Genomic DNA, 14,285 nt, shown 5'->3' on the forward strand with positions numbered 1-14,285 from the left:
TGCCACAAAACACTTTAGAGTTTCATTGCCATTCCTGGCTTATTTTGTACCAGGCTCCCAGGTGGCACAAGTACAGTTCTTGCTCTCCGGAAGTTGAGTTGGAAAGATAAGCCCTATCTGCACAGAACAGGGGAAATACAAGATGAAGTACACATGAGTTATGAGTGGAATGCCCTGTACATCTTTATAGGATAATAAATTGAGAATTGGCAGGTTCTGGACCTCCACCTGGAGGAGATGGGCTCCATCAATCCTTAACAGTGGGTCACAATGACACAAAGAACTGCCCTTTGCTGGGAGCCCCTCTCTGTGCCATGGGAGGATGTGTTAGGTACAGTGTACACATTTACCTTCTTCTTTTCCATCCACCCTAAGGCTGAATGGGACTGTATCCTTCCATTTTACAGATAATAAAACTGAGCTTTGAGAGTTTAACTTGGCAAAGGCCACAAAACTAACATATGGCAAAGTCAGAATTCAGTCTTGGGTTTGACTTCTAAGCTATACACCTTATACTACCCTGGCTCAGGATTGGGGTAAGAGGTCAGTAGGAATAATGGTAGGCTGATATGGAGTCTACCTATTTCTTGTGGAGTGTGTGTGGGGTTTGCTAAGGTACAGGGGCTGGGGAGACATCAGGGCTGATATTGTAAAAGTCCAGGTTCTTTGGGGAGGCAAGCAAATGTATAGCCACGATGTAGCCCAGCTCCTGAATCTGGTCTCCAGAAACTGGAATAGTTAGGCCAGACACTTACTTATTGAGCACACACAATGTACCAGATATTCATCCTGAATATTTATAAACATTTTCTCATTTAGTCCTCATCTGGACTCCATTGGTATCAGGCAGGCTCCAAAGGGTTTTATCACATTCTTTCAGCACAAGGCTCCTATTGCAATGAACTTCTTTCACTTTTTTCCTTTTGTAGGAAAAAATGTTTTTTTGTTGTTGTTTTGTTTTAGCTAAATAGGAAAGATTTTAGAAGCATTTTGTTCCTAGAGCGATTCTGTTCCAATGGCTAATTATGAAAATCAGCACCATCACTTTCTTAAATTGTAGAGAGATGAGCAGGCTGTTTTCTATGATAAGACATTGAGACACTGGTGGGATCTCCCCTTGGTTCTACATGTGCCTTAATGAGAGAGGAGGGCTTCACTATGGCTGGTGAGAATTTCCTACATGTACTGAATATTTCATGTGCCTGTTTTCACTCTCTACCTACACCAGATGTAGGTGGGAAGCAGACAAACAAGCATGTAATTTTGTGTTCAATCCCTTGCCCCAGTGAGTCTTAAAGTCTGGGGACATTCTCAGAAAAGTAAAGATTCAGAGAGTTATTTATTGGAGTGTTAATTATTTAGCAAAAAACCAAGAACTACTTAATGTCTTTCATAAGGAAAATACTTAATCTTTGGGCTATTTTTTCAGAAGTGTATTTTTATTTTATTTTTTTTATTGTTGTTTGTTCAAAACATTACAAGAAGTGTATTTTTAATGTCATGAGAAAATATTTGCGACAGGTATTCAGTTAAAGGGAGCTGGGCAGTGTGAACCCTGTTCAGTCCTGTAGCTCTGCCTTGGGGCAGTGGTGGGCTTGAACAGGTACTGCTTCTGGGAATGGATAATGGAGTCAGATCTGAACTTGAATCCTGGCTCTGCCGCTAGCCCTGGGTCTCTGGACCAGGTATTCAGTCTGACTTAACCTCTGTTGTATCACTTGTAAAATGGGAACAAAACTACACTGAGCCTCTGAGGGATGTTGTGAGAATGAAATGGGATAATATGTGTACAGCGCTTTGCACAGCGCCTGCCTGGCACCGAACCCCTCTCAGTAAACAAATGTGAAGCTAAGAAATAATCACTACGCAAATTAGAAGCTAGGAAATAATCCAAAAATGTAGTGGCAGTTGTTTTTGTGTGAAAGGCTGAAAGATTTTTTTCTTTGTGTTCTACATTTTCCATAATGAGAATATATTATTTTTATAATCAAAAGAGAATGCTTACATAAAAAAAGCAATACAGGAGCCTGCTTTAAAAAATGTTACCTGCTGGGTGTGGTGGGCATGCCTGTAATCCCAGCAGCTTGGGAGGCTGAGGTAGGAGGATTATAAATTCAAAGCCAGCCTCAGCAGCTTAGTGAGGCTGTAAAGCAACTCAGCAAGACCCTGTCTCTAAATAAAATATAAAAAGGGCTGAGGATGTGCTCAGTGTTTAAGTGTCCTTAGGTTCAATCCTTGGTACAAAAAAAAAAATCAAATCAAAAAACAAAAACTACCTTATGAAAGAGTTGTCCAGGGTGGAGGTGAGATGTTGTCAAGGTCATATAGCATGCCTTTTTCCAGACTCAGGATTCTCTGCTTCCACGCATCTTTGTTGTCACCATTATCCAGGAAAGGATGTTTGGCAGAATCTCTCTTATGAGGTATCCTGGGCTTTCTTTTAGCAGTGTTCTCTTCAACCAGAACATTTTATAGTTGTGAGAATATGTTAAAACAAGGCTCCCATAACCATCTTATCTGTAGACACTGTTTTAGTTAGGATTTTGTTTAGCAGCAGGTGCCAGAAAAACTGACAGACTGTTGCTTGTATAAGAAAGGAAGTGTATTTGTCTCAGGTAGGAAGAAATCCACAGTTTCACTGGTGACCCAGACTGTCACTGAAGAACCAGGTATCTCCCTCCATTTTCCTTTGCCAGCTTTCTCATAGCTTGACCTTGCATAAGCATCCCAGGAAGGATGAGGACAAGTCCAGGCTGCAACACTGGCTGACCTGCATTCACAATGTCATTGGCCACAGCTGGACCACCTGGCACTTCCAGCTGCAGAGTAGTCTGGGAATCTAAGCATGTAACTGGCTGGTGTCTGTGGCAGAGGACTTGGTCTACAGTGTCTTTCATGTAGTGTCAGTCTACTACGGAGAGATTGTAGGTCACACACATGGATTCACCAAGTCGTACTCTTTCACCTTTTACCAAGTTAGGTGCTGAAAGAATTTAAAGAATTTAGCACTGGAAGAGCCTCTTGGTAAGATGACATTAAATAGTGTGGGAACTAGGTGTAAGGAGGTGGCTGGACTTGGCTTAAGGCCACAGTGCAGGATGACAGGTAGCAGAGCTAGGGTTATATTCAATATTTTTTTTTTGCTTCCATGAAGTCAGTCTTCTGTTCTTCCTAATTCATTTCAGTGTCTTCTAAAATCAGACACAAATCACTTCTCTGTGGTGACACAAGTACAGAGCTGTGCAGGACCTCTGTATTCTCAATGAGGGTGCTGCCTGCAGATTAGCTGAGATGTCTCAGATCTGAATGATCTTTGTGATGGTGTAGGATGAGTCCACCCACCTGCCCAGTGAGTCTTAAAACACCTGCAGTGTTTGAGGGACTGTGCCCGTGGGTTTAAATGTCTTGCCAGGACTTGGCTGTTAGAGTGAGAAATAGCTGAGTGCTGGGAGCCCAGGTTCACAAACCCTTTAATATTTGGATAAAAAGTGTACCCATTTCCCTCAGCTGTGACTTAGGCTGTCCTCCCTGGGACTCTGAATAACTTTGGAGAAGCTAAGGTGATCACTTTCTTCCCCTTTCATGTTAGGTGTTGCTGTGATCCACAAGTCCTTGTGACCCAAACTCCCACTGTTAGGAGACGGAGGAAGGAGCAAGTGCTGCCTGTGACCGGGAGCCGCGGGACCCTAACGACCGGATTCAACTCACTGGGAGGGTCCGAGGTGGTGTGAGCAGCACCCTCTCCCACCGGTGCAGCCTCTCGCAGCATGGACTTGGATGACCCACCTCCCTCTCCCCCAAGGTGCTTTGGCCTCCACCCTGAGCAGCGGATTTCCTGACAGCCTCAGCAGCACCTTTGGGCTTTTTTTTCTTGTTTCTACAGGGACAACAAAGAACCGTGTGTGTGTGTGTGTGTGTGTGTGTGTGTGTGTGTGTGTAAAACATGGTGTTTCTCTCGGCTGGGGTGTGGGGATGTGTGATGTGTGATCGTCCCACTTGATTTCTTTACTACTGATCCCTTCACCATGCTAAAACTCAAAATCACAGAAACCTCTCTTCTGGATTTGTCCCATGGAAACCCCAAGACTGCCATAGCTGCTGTCTTCTGGGGATCCACTTGGATAGGCTGGGCATGTCTAGGAGTAATCGGCCAGGGCAGGGCAGTCCTCTGACCGTACCTGTACAGGTGACTTGACTACTGTAGCTCTGGGCCTTTCTTGAAGCTGCCATGTCCTCTGGGTACCAGGCCAGGGAGCAAACAGAATCTGTGCTCCTCGCCAGACATTCTTCCTCAGGCTCTCCTCTGGGAAGGTGAGAATGGCCCAGTCTTCATATCTGGGCCTCTGATCTTTGATGTCATGGATTCTGGGTTTGGAAGATTTTGTGTCTCTTCCATAGGGAAAACAAATTCTTCAGAGAAGCCCAGGTATCACACTGGAGAAAAAAAAATAGACAAGAAAAAAACAAAAACAAAAAACCAAAGTGGTAAGGATTCAATCCCTGCCCACAGTGGTCTCAGAAAGGGGTCTGACTTCTGGGTTTCCCAGGACAGGACAGCCCCCATGTATACTTATCATTTGGGTCTCATTATTCACAGCACCAAATTATACTGACAAGTGTTCTGATTTAGAGGATAAGTAACAGGTCACCCTTCCATCAAACCCAGAGATAGTCTGTCTCTGTGTTGGCTGGGGTCATATGATTGGGATGGCCATGAAGGACTTCAAGGAGTATACCCACTGGTGTCAGCCCTTGGACTTTGTGACAAGGGTCAGGTCTGTCTCATGCTTCTCTCCCTTTTCTTGTGCTCTCCTTCCAATTCAGGGTTTGTGCCTCAGCCTTCAGGACACCTTCCCTCTTTGCTTCCCTTGTGAGGGGGGAGATGGCAGTGGACCCTAGATTTGAGATCTCTTCCCAGGACACTTGCATTTTAAAAGAGGAGTTTGATGAGAGCTTTGCTGAGTCATTGGTCAGGATTATCAATGATAGAATTTCAAGCATCTGGAGTGGCATATTTGAGGGTGCAGGGGGTCATTTGTACTAAAAAAACAAAACCTTAAAGCCATGCAGTTTCCAAGCTAGAAAACTATTCATGTTGGAATTGTGACATTGACATTTTGTGTCTTGAATAGTCTCACACTTTAGGAGCTGGGTTAACCTTTCCTGATGTCAGGAAGCCAAGGGACTTTATGAACCCTGATGTTGGCTTTCTGATACAATTGTGCTTCTTCCAAGCAGATATTCCAGGAGATTGGCACCCCTCTGTCCCTTGCCCTTGCAGTTAGAAACCTAGGACTCTCCCCCGCTAGTTGACCACTTTGACTAAAGTTGAAATTTCTCTTCCCAGTATTTAGCAAGTGTTATTTCAGTGAGATGTTTGGAGAGCATCAAGGTACCCAGGAGATTTTATAGCCTTGGTAAGAGGATGTTTTAGTACAGCTTGGGTGGAACTAGAAGATGTTTCTGGAGGAATCAAGGCATGCTTGAGTTAGGTGCTCTGGTCTTACCCAGCAGGGATTTGTCTCACAGCAGGGATGGCTGTGATTTTCAGAGCTCTGCCTATCCCTGGGTTGGAAGTTGATAGAATAAGCTTTTTATTCCAAATGTCCTTCCTCTCTCTCCAAAGAAGTTCTAGCACTTGTTTGGGGGACGGTACGTGTAGTAAGAATGAGGTTGAGGTATGCTGTTCACACAAGCCCTCCAATCAGAAGAGAGGTGAATTCCCATCCCCTCTCCCACCACCAAGAAGCTAGACATTTGTGCTTACATGGGGAAGGCTAGTTTTTATGTGTCATCTTCCCAGAAAGATCCCTCCCCTGAAAGCTAGTCAGCTGTGTTTTCTGCCTTTGGGTTTTCGCTGTTGGCCCCACCTGGCATCTCCCTGCCTAGGAGGCGCTGTCCCTGCTGGCAGTGCTGCTGAGGCGTGTTTATTTCATCCTCATGCATCCTTTCTCATGGGGACTAGGACACTGGCATGTCACTACCAAAAAGCCACTCTTCTGTGGCTGCTCACAGATGCCATCCTGAAACTGCTGTCTCTTTACCCCCAGGTATTATTCTTTCCCCACAGTGGATACATCAGACTGACTTTAAGTCAGTGCAGGTCACATGGTAGGTGACATCTCCCCCTTCCCACCCCCATTGGGGTGGCCACTACTGCTTGCAAAAGCGGCTTTGCCAGTGGCATATCTGGAATCTGATTGCGGTGGGGAAATGGAATTGAGGCCCAAGGTTAGAAGCAGCTTAGACGCCACTTGGATACTGATTTGGACAGTGTAGAAATCAGCTTGTGAATTCCAAAGTTATTTCTCTTAAGTACCCAATGGCATCTCTTCATCTCAAAAGTTGCAGTATTATGCAAATGAAGTGACCTCATTTTCTGCTATGCAATAAGAATACTTAATTCTATTTCATGACAAGCCAGTTGCAATATCCCCTCAGATGCTTTCTGAGCTGTCTTACTTTGGTATCTGTTGTGTAATGTTTGTATATTTCTGAGCCAGATCCTTTCAAAGATTGTCTTTTTATAAAATTGAAGCTATAGCTTTCAGGCTAAAATTTTAATGTAGATATTTTTATAAGATCATTTTTCAAATATCTGACTTGCTTTTTATTGTCCACCGTGATGAAATGTTATGTTCTATACTTCATTCAGTCTCACACACAATCTGTACCTGTTGCTGTCTTCCCTTTGTTTCTCCCCCTCCTCAAACAGATTTTCAGGAGCTCCGGGTAGATGGGCCTCCATTTTTATACCATATTCAAGGGAAACTGTTAAATTTAAATGCAATTGGGCTGGGATGTTGCTCAGTAGAGTGCTTGCCTAGCATGCATGAGCCCCTGAGTTCAATCCCCGCCACCAAGGGGTGGGGGGAAAAGAAACTGCAGTCACTGGTGTTTCTTAAATTGCTAGGGCCTAATGTTAAGCTTAACTTAGCACTTACCCAACTATACTGCTTGTCTGTCTGTCTGTCTGTCTAGCTGTTTTTTTGGAGTCTGCTTCCTGAGGGGTGAGGCTGGGTTGGCCCACCTCTTGGTAGCTCTTACTGTCTGGTACTGAGCCTGGCCCATGGGCATGGAACAACTGCAGAGTGTGGCCTGCCCGGCAGCCCACACTCTTTGAGTTTTCTGGGTCCAGCAGACCATTCCTCATTCTGTTCTGTTCTCTTATTCTTCTGAAACTTCCAGGACCTAAGGTATTTGCTGCCAGGTCTTTTTTGGAAGCGTCTGTCCCTGTCTCACCTGGAGGGGTCCACCATGGTCCCTAAGAAGAACGTGTTCAGCATGCGCTCTGCAGATGCTCACGCTACACTTGGGACTTCTCTCCCGAGCTGTGTCTCCACTCCAGGCTCTGTTTTGTGTATTTAACTAACATAGCCTCATGTTTTTTTTTAAACATTTATTTGTATTGTTGTTGGGACAGGTGCCATTTAAATCACCTCCATGCTCCCCATTTGCACCTCGTTGGATCAAGTTGGGAGGCTGAGCACACTCATATTCCAGTTAGGTGGAGTTTTTGAGGCTCTGTTTGCCAGTAGAAGCAAGGAGGTTGGAATGTATATTTTTTAAGTGTTTGCACTATTTAGAGTCCTGAGCCCCTCGTATTCAGCTGTGTTGTGTATCTACTGACCAAGCAGGAGAGCGGCAGCACTTCCGGCATCTGGGAACAAAAGAGGCTTCTTCCAGGGTGGATAATCACAACCTCATGACCTTGTTCAACCTTTGTCTTGGGACTCAGTGACTGGGATGCACCATCAACTGGCAGGAACGCATGGGACTATGGCATTTGCAGAAACAAATTGCCCTAGGGCTCTGTTCTTGCCTTTGGTTATGAGATTGTAAATTATTTCCCCCCTTTTCAGTGGCAATAAAGGACTCTTGTTGGACTTTGTGTTTAATTTGTACATGACGTGTGAAATACTTTCTTTGAAAGAAAACTCAAGACACTGAATATGTATGTCTGTGTGGGCTCTTTGTCTCTGCTTGTCACAGGCAATCAACTGAATCACTGGCACCCCACACAACATATTGCACAGGTAAGGTCCTCGATCCGGTCTTCTCTGCATGGGTGTTAGGAACTATATATCTTGTAAAAGAACAATGTCACATGCTTGATCAGTTACAGTGATAGTTGGAGAAACATTTCCTCAAATGTATTATTTTAACAGGGAATCAAGTTCTGGTTCCCCCATATTGTGTGTTTCACTTTAATAAACTAAACTATGAGAACCTTTCTTGGTATTTCCTTTCTATAGCCAAGCCTTCCACTACGTCTCAGACACGAAAAAGAAAAGACTTATTCCTGCATGTCTTCAGATTTAAAGATTTATCAGTTTAAGATCTGCTGGGCAGGGTCTGGGTTTTCTTGGTCTCTGTTGCCCGGTCCTGGCACAGACCCACAAAGACCTTCTTTAATGAGGCCTAGACAGGACAGTTCCTCTGGGAGCTGCAAGGTGGTTTGGGCAATGGCTGTGACTGGCAATCATTGGTAATTGGGCCCGGAGGGGAAGGTGCCAGCTACACTGGGTACGACTTTGTGGGGGATGAGCCTCTTGTGAAGTAGATGTGGATGGTTGTCTCGGTTGTGACAGCAGACCCAGGCTCCTTCAGATTGTTGGAGGCACTGTCTTTCAGGTGACAGATGGACTGCACAGAGAGCTCAGGCTCATCTGCATGCAGGAGAGACCCTAGGTGTGAGTGGGAGCCTCTCAGCCAGATTCCTCATATTTGGGGAGTGAATTTCACACACCAGAGGGCACAGCCCACTTGACTTAGTCTGCACCCCTTGTTCCCAGCACTTGGCCGGCATGCAGAAGATAGGAGGAGGGAGGACAGACATGTGAGTGTGGCTCAGGCATGGTGGCTTCCTCTGCCCCACCTCCTCTCCCTTCCCTTGGCTGACCTGACCCTAGCCTCTGCTCTTTCACCCCTCCAAGGGGTGAAAAGGTGAACGGAAGGTGGGAGGCTCAGCCCAGTCCTGTGGGTAATAGGCAGGGCACTTTGTGTCCCCACAGGGTAGAGGAGGGCCAGAGAGGAGAGTCCATTTATCTGTGGGGGTGTTGTGAGCAGTGGAGCAGACCCAGAAAGAACCAGCTAGCTCCTTGACCCATCCATCTGAGAATCACCTTAAGAGGGCCTGGGCTACAGCTGTTTCAGTAATCATAGCAGCTATGTATTAGCATTATCTTTAGTATTTACTGTGCATTTACCGTGTGCCAGGCCCTGTGCTGAGCACTTCAATTCCAGTTTATCACATACCTCATGGAAGCAGATGACATGACACCATTTTGCTCTAATTCAGTGCCACAGGGTCCCATTAACAGATCCATGAGAAAAGGTGCAGGTCCCCTCCTATTGAGGCTGTTGTTGAGATGTGTCATTCTTAAATTCTGAGTGCATTTTGGAGTAGGGGGTTGCTAATGTCTGGCCCTCAAAGGCTGCTCGCTGGAGATCTTGACTTTCCCTCTTAGGGGTCAGAGTCTTCCACTGATCCAGAGTGGAAGGAAACCTTGTTCATAGCTGTGTGACCTGCAGGACATCTTTTACCCTCTTTGATTCCTCATCTATAAAATGAGGATTTACTCCACTTGCTAGGTCCTGTCCTCGTTCCCATTGACAAGCAAGAGATGAGGCTCAGAGAGGCCAAGGGATAGAGGGAGCTGAGGTTTGAACCTCCATCTTCCATGGCAGTTTCGACCACTGTAATACCTGTGTTTTTAATCTCCCAGACCACTGAGTCCTGCCAATAAGCACATGATGTTCTGACAGATCCTCTAATTGTAAACATGCTAAGGGATGGAGAATTTGGCTTTAGACTTTTTCCTACCCTCCCATTCCCAGTTCCCAGCTGCTAGGAGAGACCCTACCATCTTCCCTAGTGCTGGGGGTATCATCCTCCCTTTTCAGTATGTCCAACAAATACTTATTCCTTCAACAAAAATAGATTCAGAGCCCACACTGTGTGTTGTACCAGGCACTTGAGAACCAACTGCCAACAAAGCAGATGGCTCTGAGGACACGGAGGTTAGAGGGCCAGGCAGCCACAGTGTGGTGTGCCAGTGGGATGCCCCCAAGAGACGGAGTCACAGGGAGCAACAGGACAGACAGACCCAGGCCTGGGGTAAACGATGTGAGACGGGAGGGTGCTGGGGGGACACAAGGTGCCTTCCCCATTAACCACAGCACTGGGCTGAGCCTCCCACCTTCCGTTCACATACACACACAAACGTCAAGAGACAGAGAACAAAGAACACCCATTCAGAAATACAGATGCAGAGGCCCACAGAGACAAAAGCAACAATCATTTTTTTATGTTATTACTGCATTATAGTTCTATAGAATATTGGGGCCATTTTGACATAATCACACATGCATGGAATATAATTGTCTCTAACCCCTAGTGCTTCCGTTTTCACCCCCCTCCTGTCTTCCCCCTGTTTCTCTTCCCCTGCATTTCACAGATCAGTATGGTGGTTCATATCAGAAGCTTTAGAGCCTGGAGACAGGAGTTCAGGCCTGAATTCCTGCAAGGGTATCCTGTGGATTAGTGCCCTGACCTGTAAAACATGGGCAATGTACTGGTTTATGGGCACTGGAGAAGATGAAGATGAGAAATCTTGAACAGAAGGCAGCCACTTCCCATTCCAAGACAGGCCCTGGGCAGGGGCAGCCCTTGGAATGAGGCTGAGTGTCTTATGGTGGCTGGAGAGGTGCTGATGGCAGGCAGGCCCGGGGTGCTGGGGCCTGTGAAGGGGAGGTATGCACGAGGAAGAGGACCAGCTCTGGGTTCCAGGGTCTCGCCTGTGGGCAGGCACTTGGGCCTTCATTTCTGCAGGAGGCCCACGTGAAGCCATATGGAAGGCCTGGTTTCTCCTGGCAGCGACTTGGCTTTTCTATTTTGCACAACTGAGCTGAAATCTCTTTGTTTCCTTCTTCCCTCTGAGTGGGAGTGGGGGGCATGAATCCATAACTTTCCTTCCTGTGCTGAGGTAGGGCTGCTTCCCCCTGGCTCTGCCTCTGCCTCTGCCTCTGTCTGCTCCAGGCAACGTGGGCTTTGATAAGTACCTACAGAACAGGTCTCATTGCTGAGGCATTTGGAGCCTTGTCTCACTTGAGCCTCACAGGAGTCCCACAAGGCAGCTCCAGGGGGCATTCCTTTTTGAAATATTTTTTAGTTGTAGTTGGACACAATACCTTTAACTTGTTTATTTTTACATGGTGCTAAGGATCCACCCCAGCACCTTGCACGTGCTAGGTGAGCCTTCTACCCCTGAGCCACCACCCCAGCCCCCAAGTGGGCATTCTTGTGCACACTGTGTCTCTGCCTATTGTATACAGGGGTGGCTTTCTCAATTCAGTGGGTAATGCCTGCCAAACATTCCTCATGGTGCCTGTGCATAGTCACAATTATTATTCTTGTCATCTCCCTCCTGTAGATGGGGAAAACAGGCTAATGCAATGTGTTAAATTCCCAGTCATAAGAGCTTGAACTCTATAACCCAGGATTATGTTTAGTACCATATGACAGCATAATGACCCCTGTGCCTTAACAAAAGAGAGGGTTATTTTGTTTGCATAACCACAAGTCTGGAGGTAGGATTTCAGGGTCGGTGCAGTAGTTCCACAATGCTGTTGTGTTCCAGGTCCTTCTGTCCTTCCGTCCCTAACATGTTGCAAGATAGATGCTCTGTAGCTATTTCTATATTAGCAAAGCTAGCATGAAAATAATGGAGTGGAAGGTAGAGGGTGTAATGCCTGTGGCAAGAAAGCAAAAATCTTTCCAGAAATCCCTAGTAGAGTAGTGCTGATAGCTCTTGCAGTGCCCCAGCAACAAATGCGTTGGGGTAGAGGGATACTGTTAACTGGGTGTGTTGCTTCCCCAAAACAAGCTGAGTTCAGCTTGGAAAAAAGGAAGGGAGGTCAGATACTGAGGGGACAAGTGGCAATGTTGGCCATAGTCAAAACTCCTGTTAGCCTTTGTCTCCAAATGTCATGGGGCTTCCTCTCCACTGGTCAGCTTGTACTTTGCCTTATTGGATCCAAAAGTCCCCATCTTTGTGGCCCACCCTCTAGCATCTTCCTGTAGATTATTTTAGCTGGACCTGCCTGTATGCAGGGCTCCTTGTCTGTGAGTGCTAATGATGCTCCCCGCAGGCCCAGCCTCTGCTGAGGGGACACAGAGCCGGGGCTCCTGTCAGGAGGGGCAGGGGAAGCTTCTCAGAGCCCCACTCCAACCCATATTCCTTATGTGACATCAAGGGTGGATGTCCCTCTTGCAGGATAAATGAGAAATCCCTAGAAATGGAGACCTTTAGGAGCCCGTGGCTGAGGCTTTTGAGACAGCTCATTTATCAGCAGTGGAAGTTTTCCTGAAGCACTGATTGAGGAGGCCTGTCAGCTGCAAGATCTATGACCTTTATCTCAAGAATGACCCATCTGGGCAGCACCATAAATCTTTCTCGGCTGCAAACTGGAAGGCGGAGGTGGGAGAGATGTGGTTTGGGCATCTTGGAGGTAATTTTCCCAACTCCCTTGTCCTCCTGTCCTCCAGGACATCTTCACATTGGATGGTAGCACATCAAGGGGTGTCGGCAGCTGAGCTAAATTGAAGGAGGCCACAAAAATGATGTGCACAGCCTAGTTGCCAGGGCACTGTTCTGTCTGTCCTGACTGTATTACTCTGACTCCAGCCTTGGCACGGAGCTACGAGAAAGGAATATTTGCACGGGATGCAGGGGCAGGAACCTTGCCCTGCACCTCACAAAGAGATCTAGAGGCAGCAAGAAGAGTGGACTGAGAACTGGAAGACCTAGTCTCAAAATGTCTTTGTCATAATTGTCAGGAGCACAGGCTCTGAGAGGTGCAGTGTGGATTTGAATCCTTGGCCACCAATTCCTGGCCATGTAATCCTGGTCATAAATGCAGGCCATCCCAGGACAGGCAGGTTATCACCAGCATTGAATGGCCGAAGTGAGGGACCCATGCCCTCTGGCTACTAAAAGCCCCCTTGAAGGCCCTTCCCCAGTTCTGGCCTCACCTCCACTTTGGTGCAGTGGCCTGGGTTTGAGGTGAGGAACACAGGGGAAGGGCTGAGGCTCCAGAGGGCATTCAATGTGTTTTGCAGCCACAGATCCATCATTTTAATGTAACTCGGCCTCCTATTTGAATGATTAACTAAGGAACTGACTGTCCTGGTGCTGGCGACTGCTGCAGAGCCCTGATAAGGAAGCCCATAAAACCATCTCCAGGCAGCCAGACAAAGCTTTATGCATGTCCTAGGAAGGGCGGCTTGATTTCTAGCAGCTTCTAGAAGACATTTTCTGCCTGGATCTGCCCAGTTCTGCTAGGCACCAGTAGCCTGTGAATGTAGCAGGGCCAGCTCCAGGTTGACTCCAGGAGGCCTGACACAGGTTTGGGTGCTGGGGAGAAGATGAGTAGGGCTTTACTGGGCCAAAGTGAGCTCTAAAACTCTGCAAGAGCATCAGCAGAGCTCTCCCACTGCTGGCCTAGGCATCCCTGTCTGCTCTGAAGCCCCGAATAGCAGCCATTTTCTTCTTGAAGCGGTACAGTGGCTGCCTTCTCTGCATGGATTCTGTATTTTATATGTGTCATGCATTTGCTGTATATTTATCAAGCTCTTTCTGTATGTCAGGCTATGGCCCTGCTCTACAGATATAGTATAAATGACAAAATGCCTGTCCTCGTGAGGAAATTGTGGAGATAAAGTTGTAAACAAGGAATTTCAATGCAGTATGATAAGCATAAGGGTGGGGAGTCAGGAGACCTGTGGAATCACAAAAAAGGGTTGGGGACAGTGTTCTGATGGGAATGACAGTCAGCTGAGTCCTTGCATTGGATAGATGATGCGTGTTTAGCCAGGTAAAGGGAGGGAAGGACGTGTTGTGGAGGGAGGAGGAAGCAGTTGCTACAGCAGAGGCCCAGAGGCTAGGGAGATGACCTTTTTGAGAAAGCACAAGTAGTTGAGCGTGGCTGAATCATGGAGGATAAGGAGAAGGTGCACAGAGAAGAGTCTGGAAAGGAGCCATGCCACACAAGGACTCAAAGGACTTGAAACCATGGTGACTGTCTTAAAGTCAGTAGGGAAACATCAAAAGTGTCTAGGGCTGAGTTTCCCCTCTGAAATGCTGAGATTTTCATGCAGAAGGTTATTCAGGGTAGCCCCTTTGGCAGTGATACCCAGGAAAAATTGAGGGAGACAGGACAGGACAGAGGGAGAAGCAGACCATACGATACAACAGCAGCAGAGGACTCAGCCTCGGGAGTTC

At 46.8% G+C, this 14,285-nt stretch overlaps 1 protein-coding gene across 1 annotated transcript in view; it reads left to right on the forward strand.

Annotated features, from left to right (window-relative positions):
• The window catches only part of Klhl3 (kelch like family member 3), a 103,232-nt gene extending 98,879 nt beyond the window's left edge, over nucleotides 1-4,353 (forward strand). Inside the window, exon 16 of the mRNA XM_077796968.1 lies at nucleotides 3,590-4,353. Within this exon, the coding sequence (XP_077653094.1) occupies nucleotides 3,590-3,618 (29 nt within the window). The 3' untranslated portion in view covers nucleotides 3,619-4,353. The remainder of the gene's footprint in view (nucleotides 1-3,589) is intronic.
• The last annotated feature ends 9,932 nt before the right edge of the window (nucleotides 4,354-14,285 follow it).

This window comes from Urocitellus parryii, chromosome 1 (genome assembly GCF_045843805.1).
Source record: "Urocitellus parryii isolate mUroPar1 chromosome 1, mUroPar1.hap1, whole genome shotgun sequence".
In the NCBI taxonomy this organism is placed as follows: domain Eukaryota; kingdom Metazoa; phylum Chordata; class Mammalia; order Rodentia; family Sciuridae; genus Urocitellus; species Urocitellus parryii.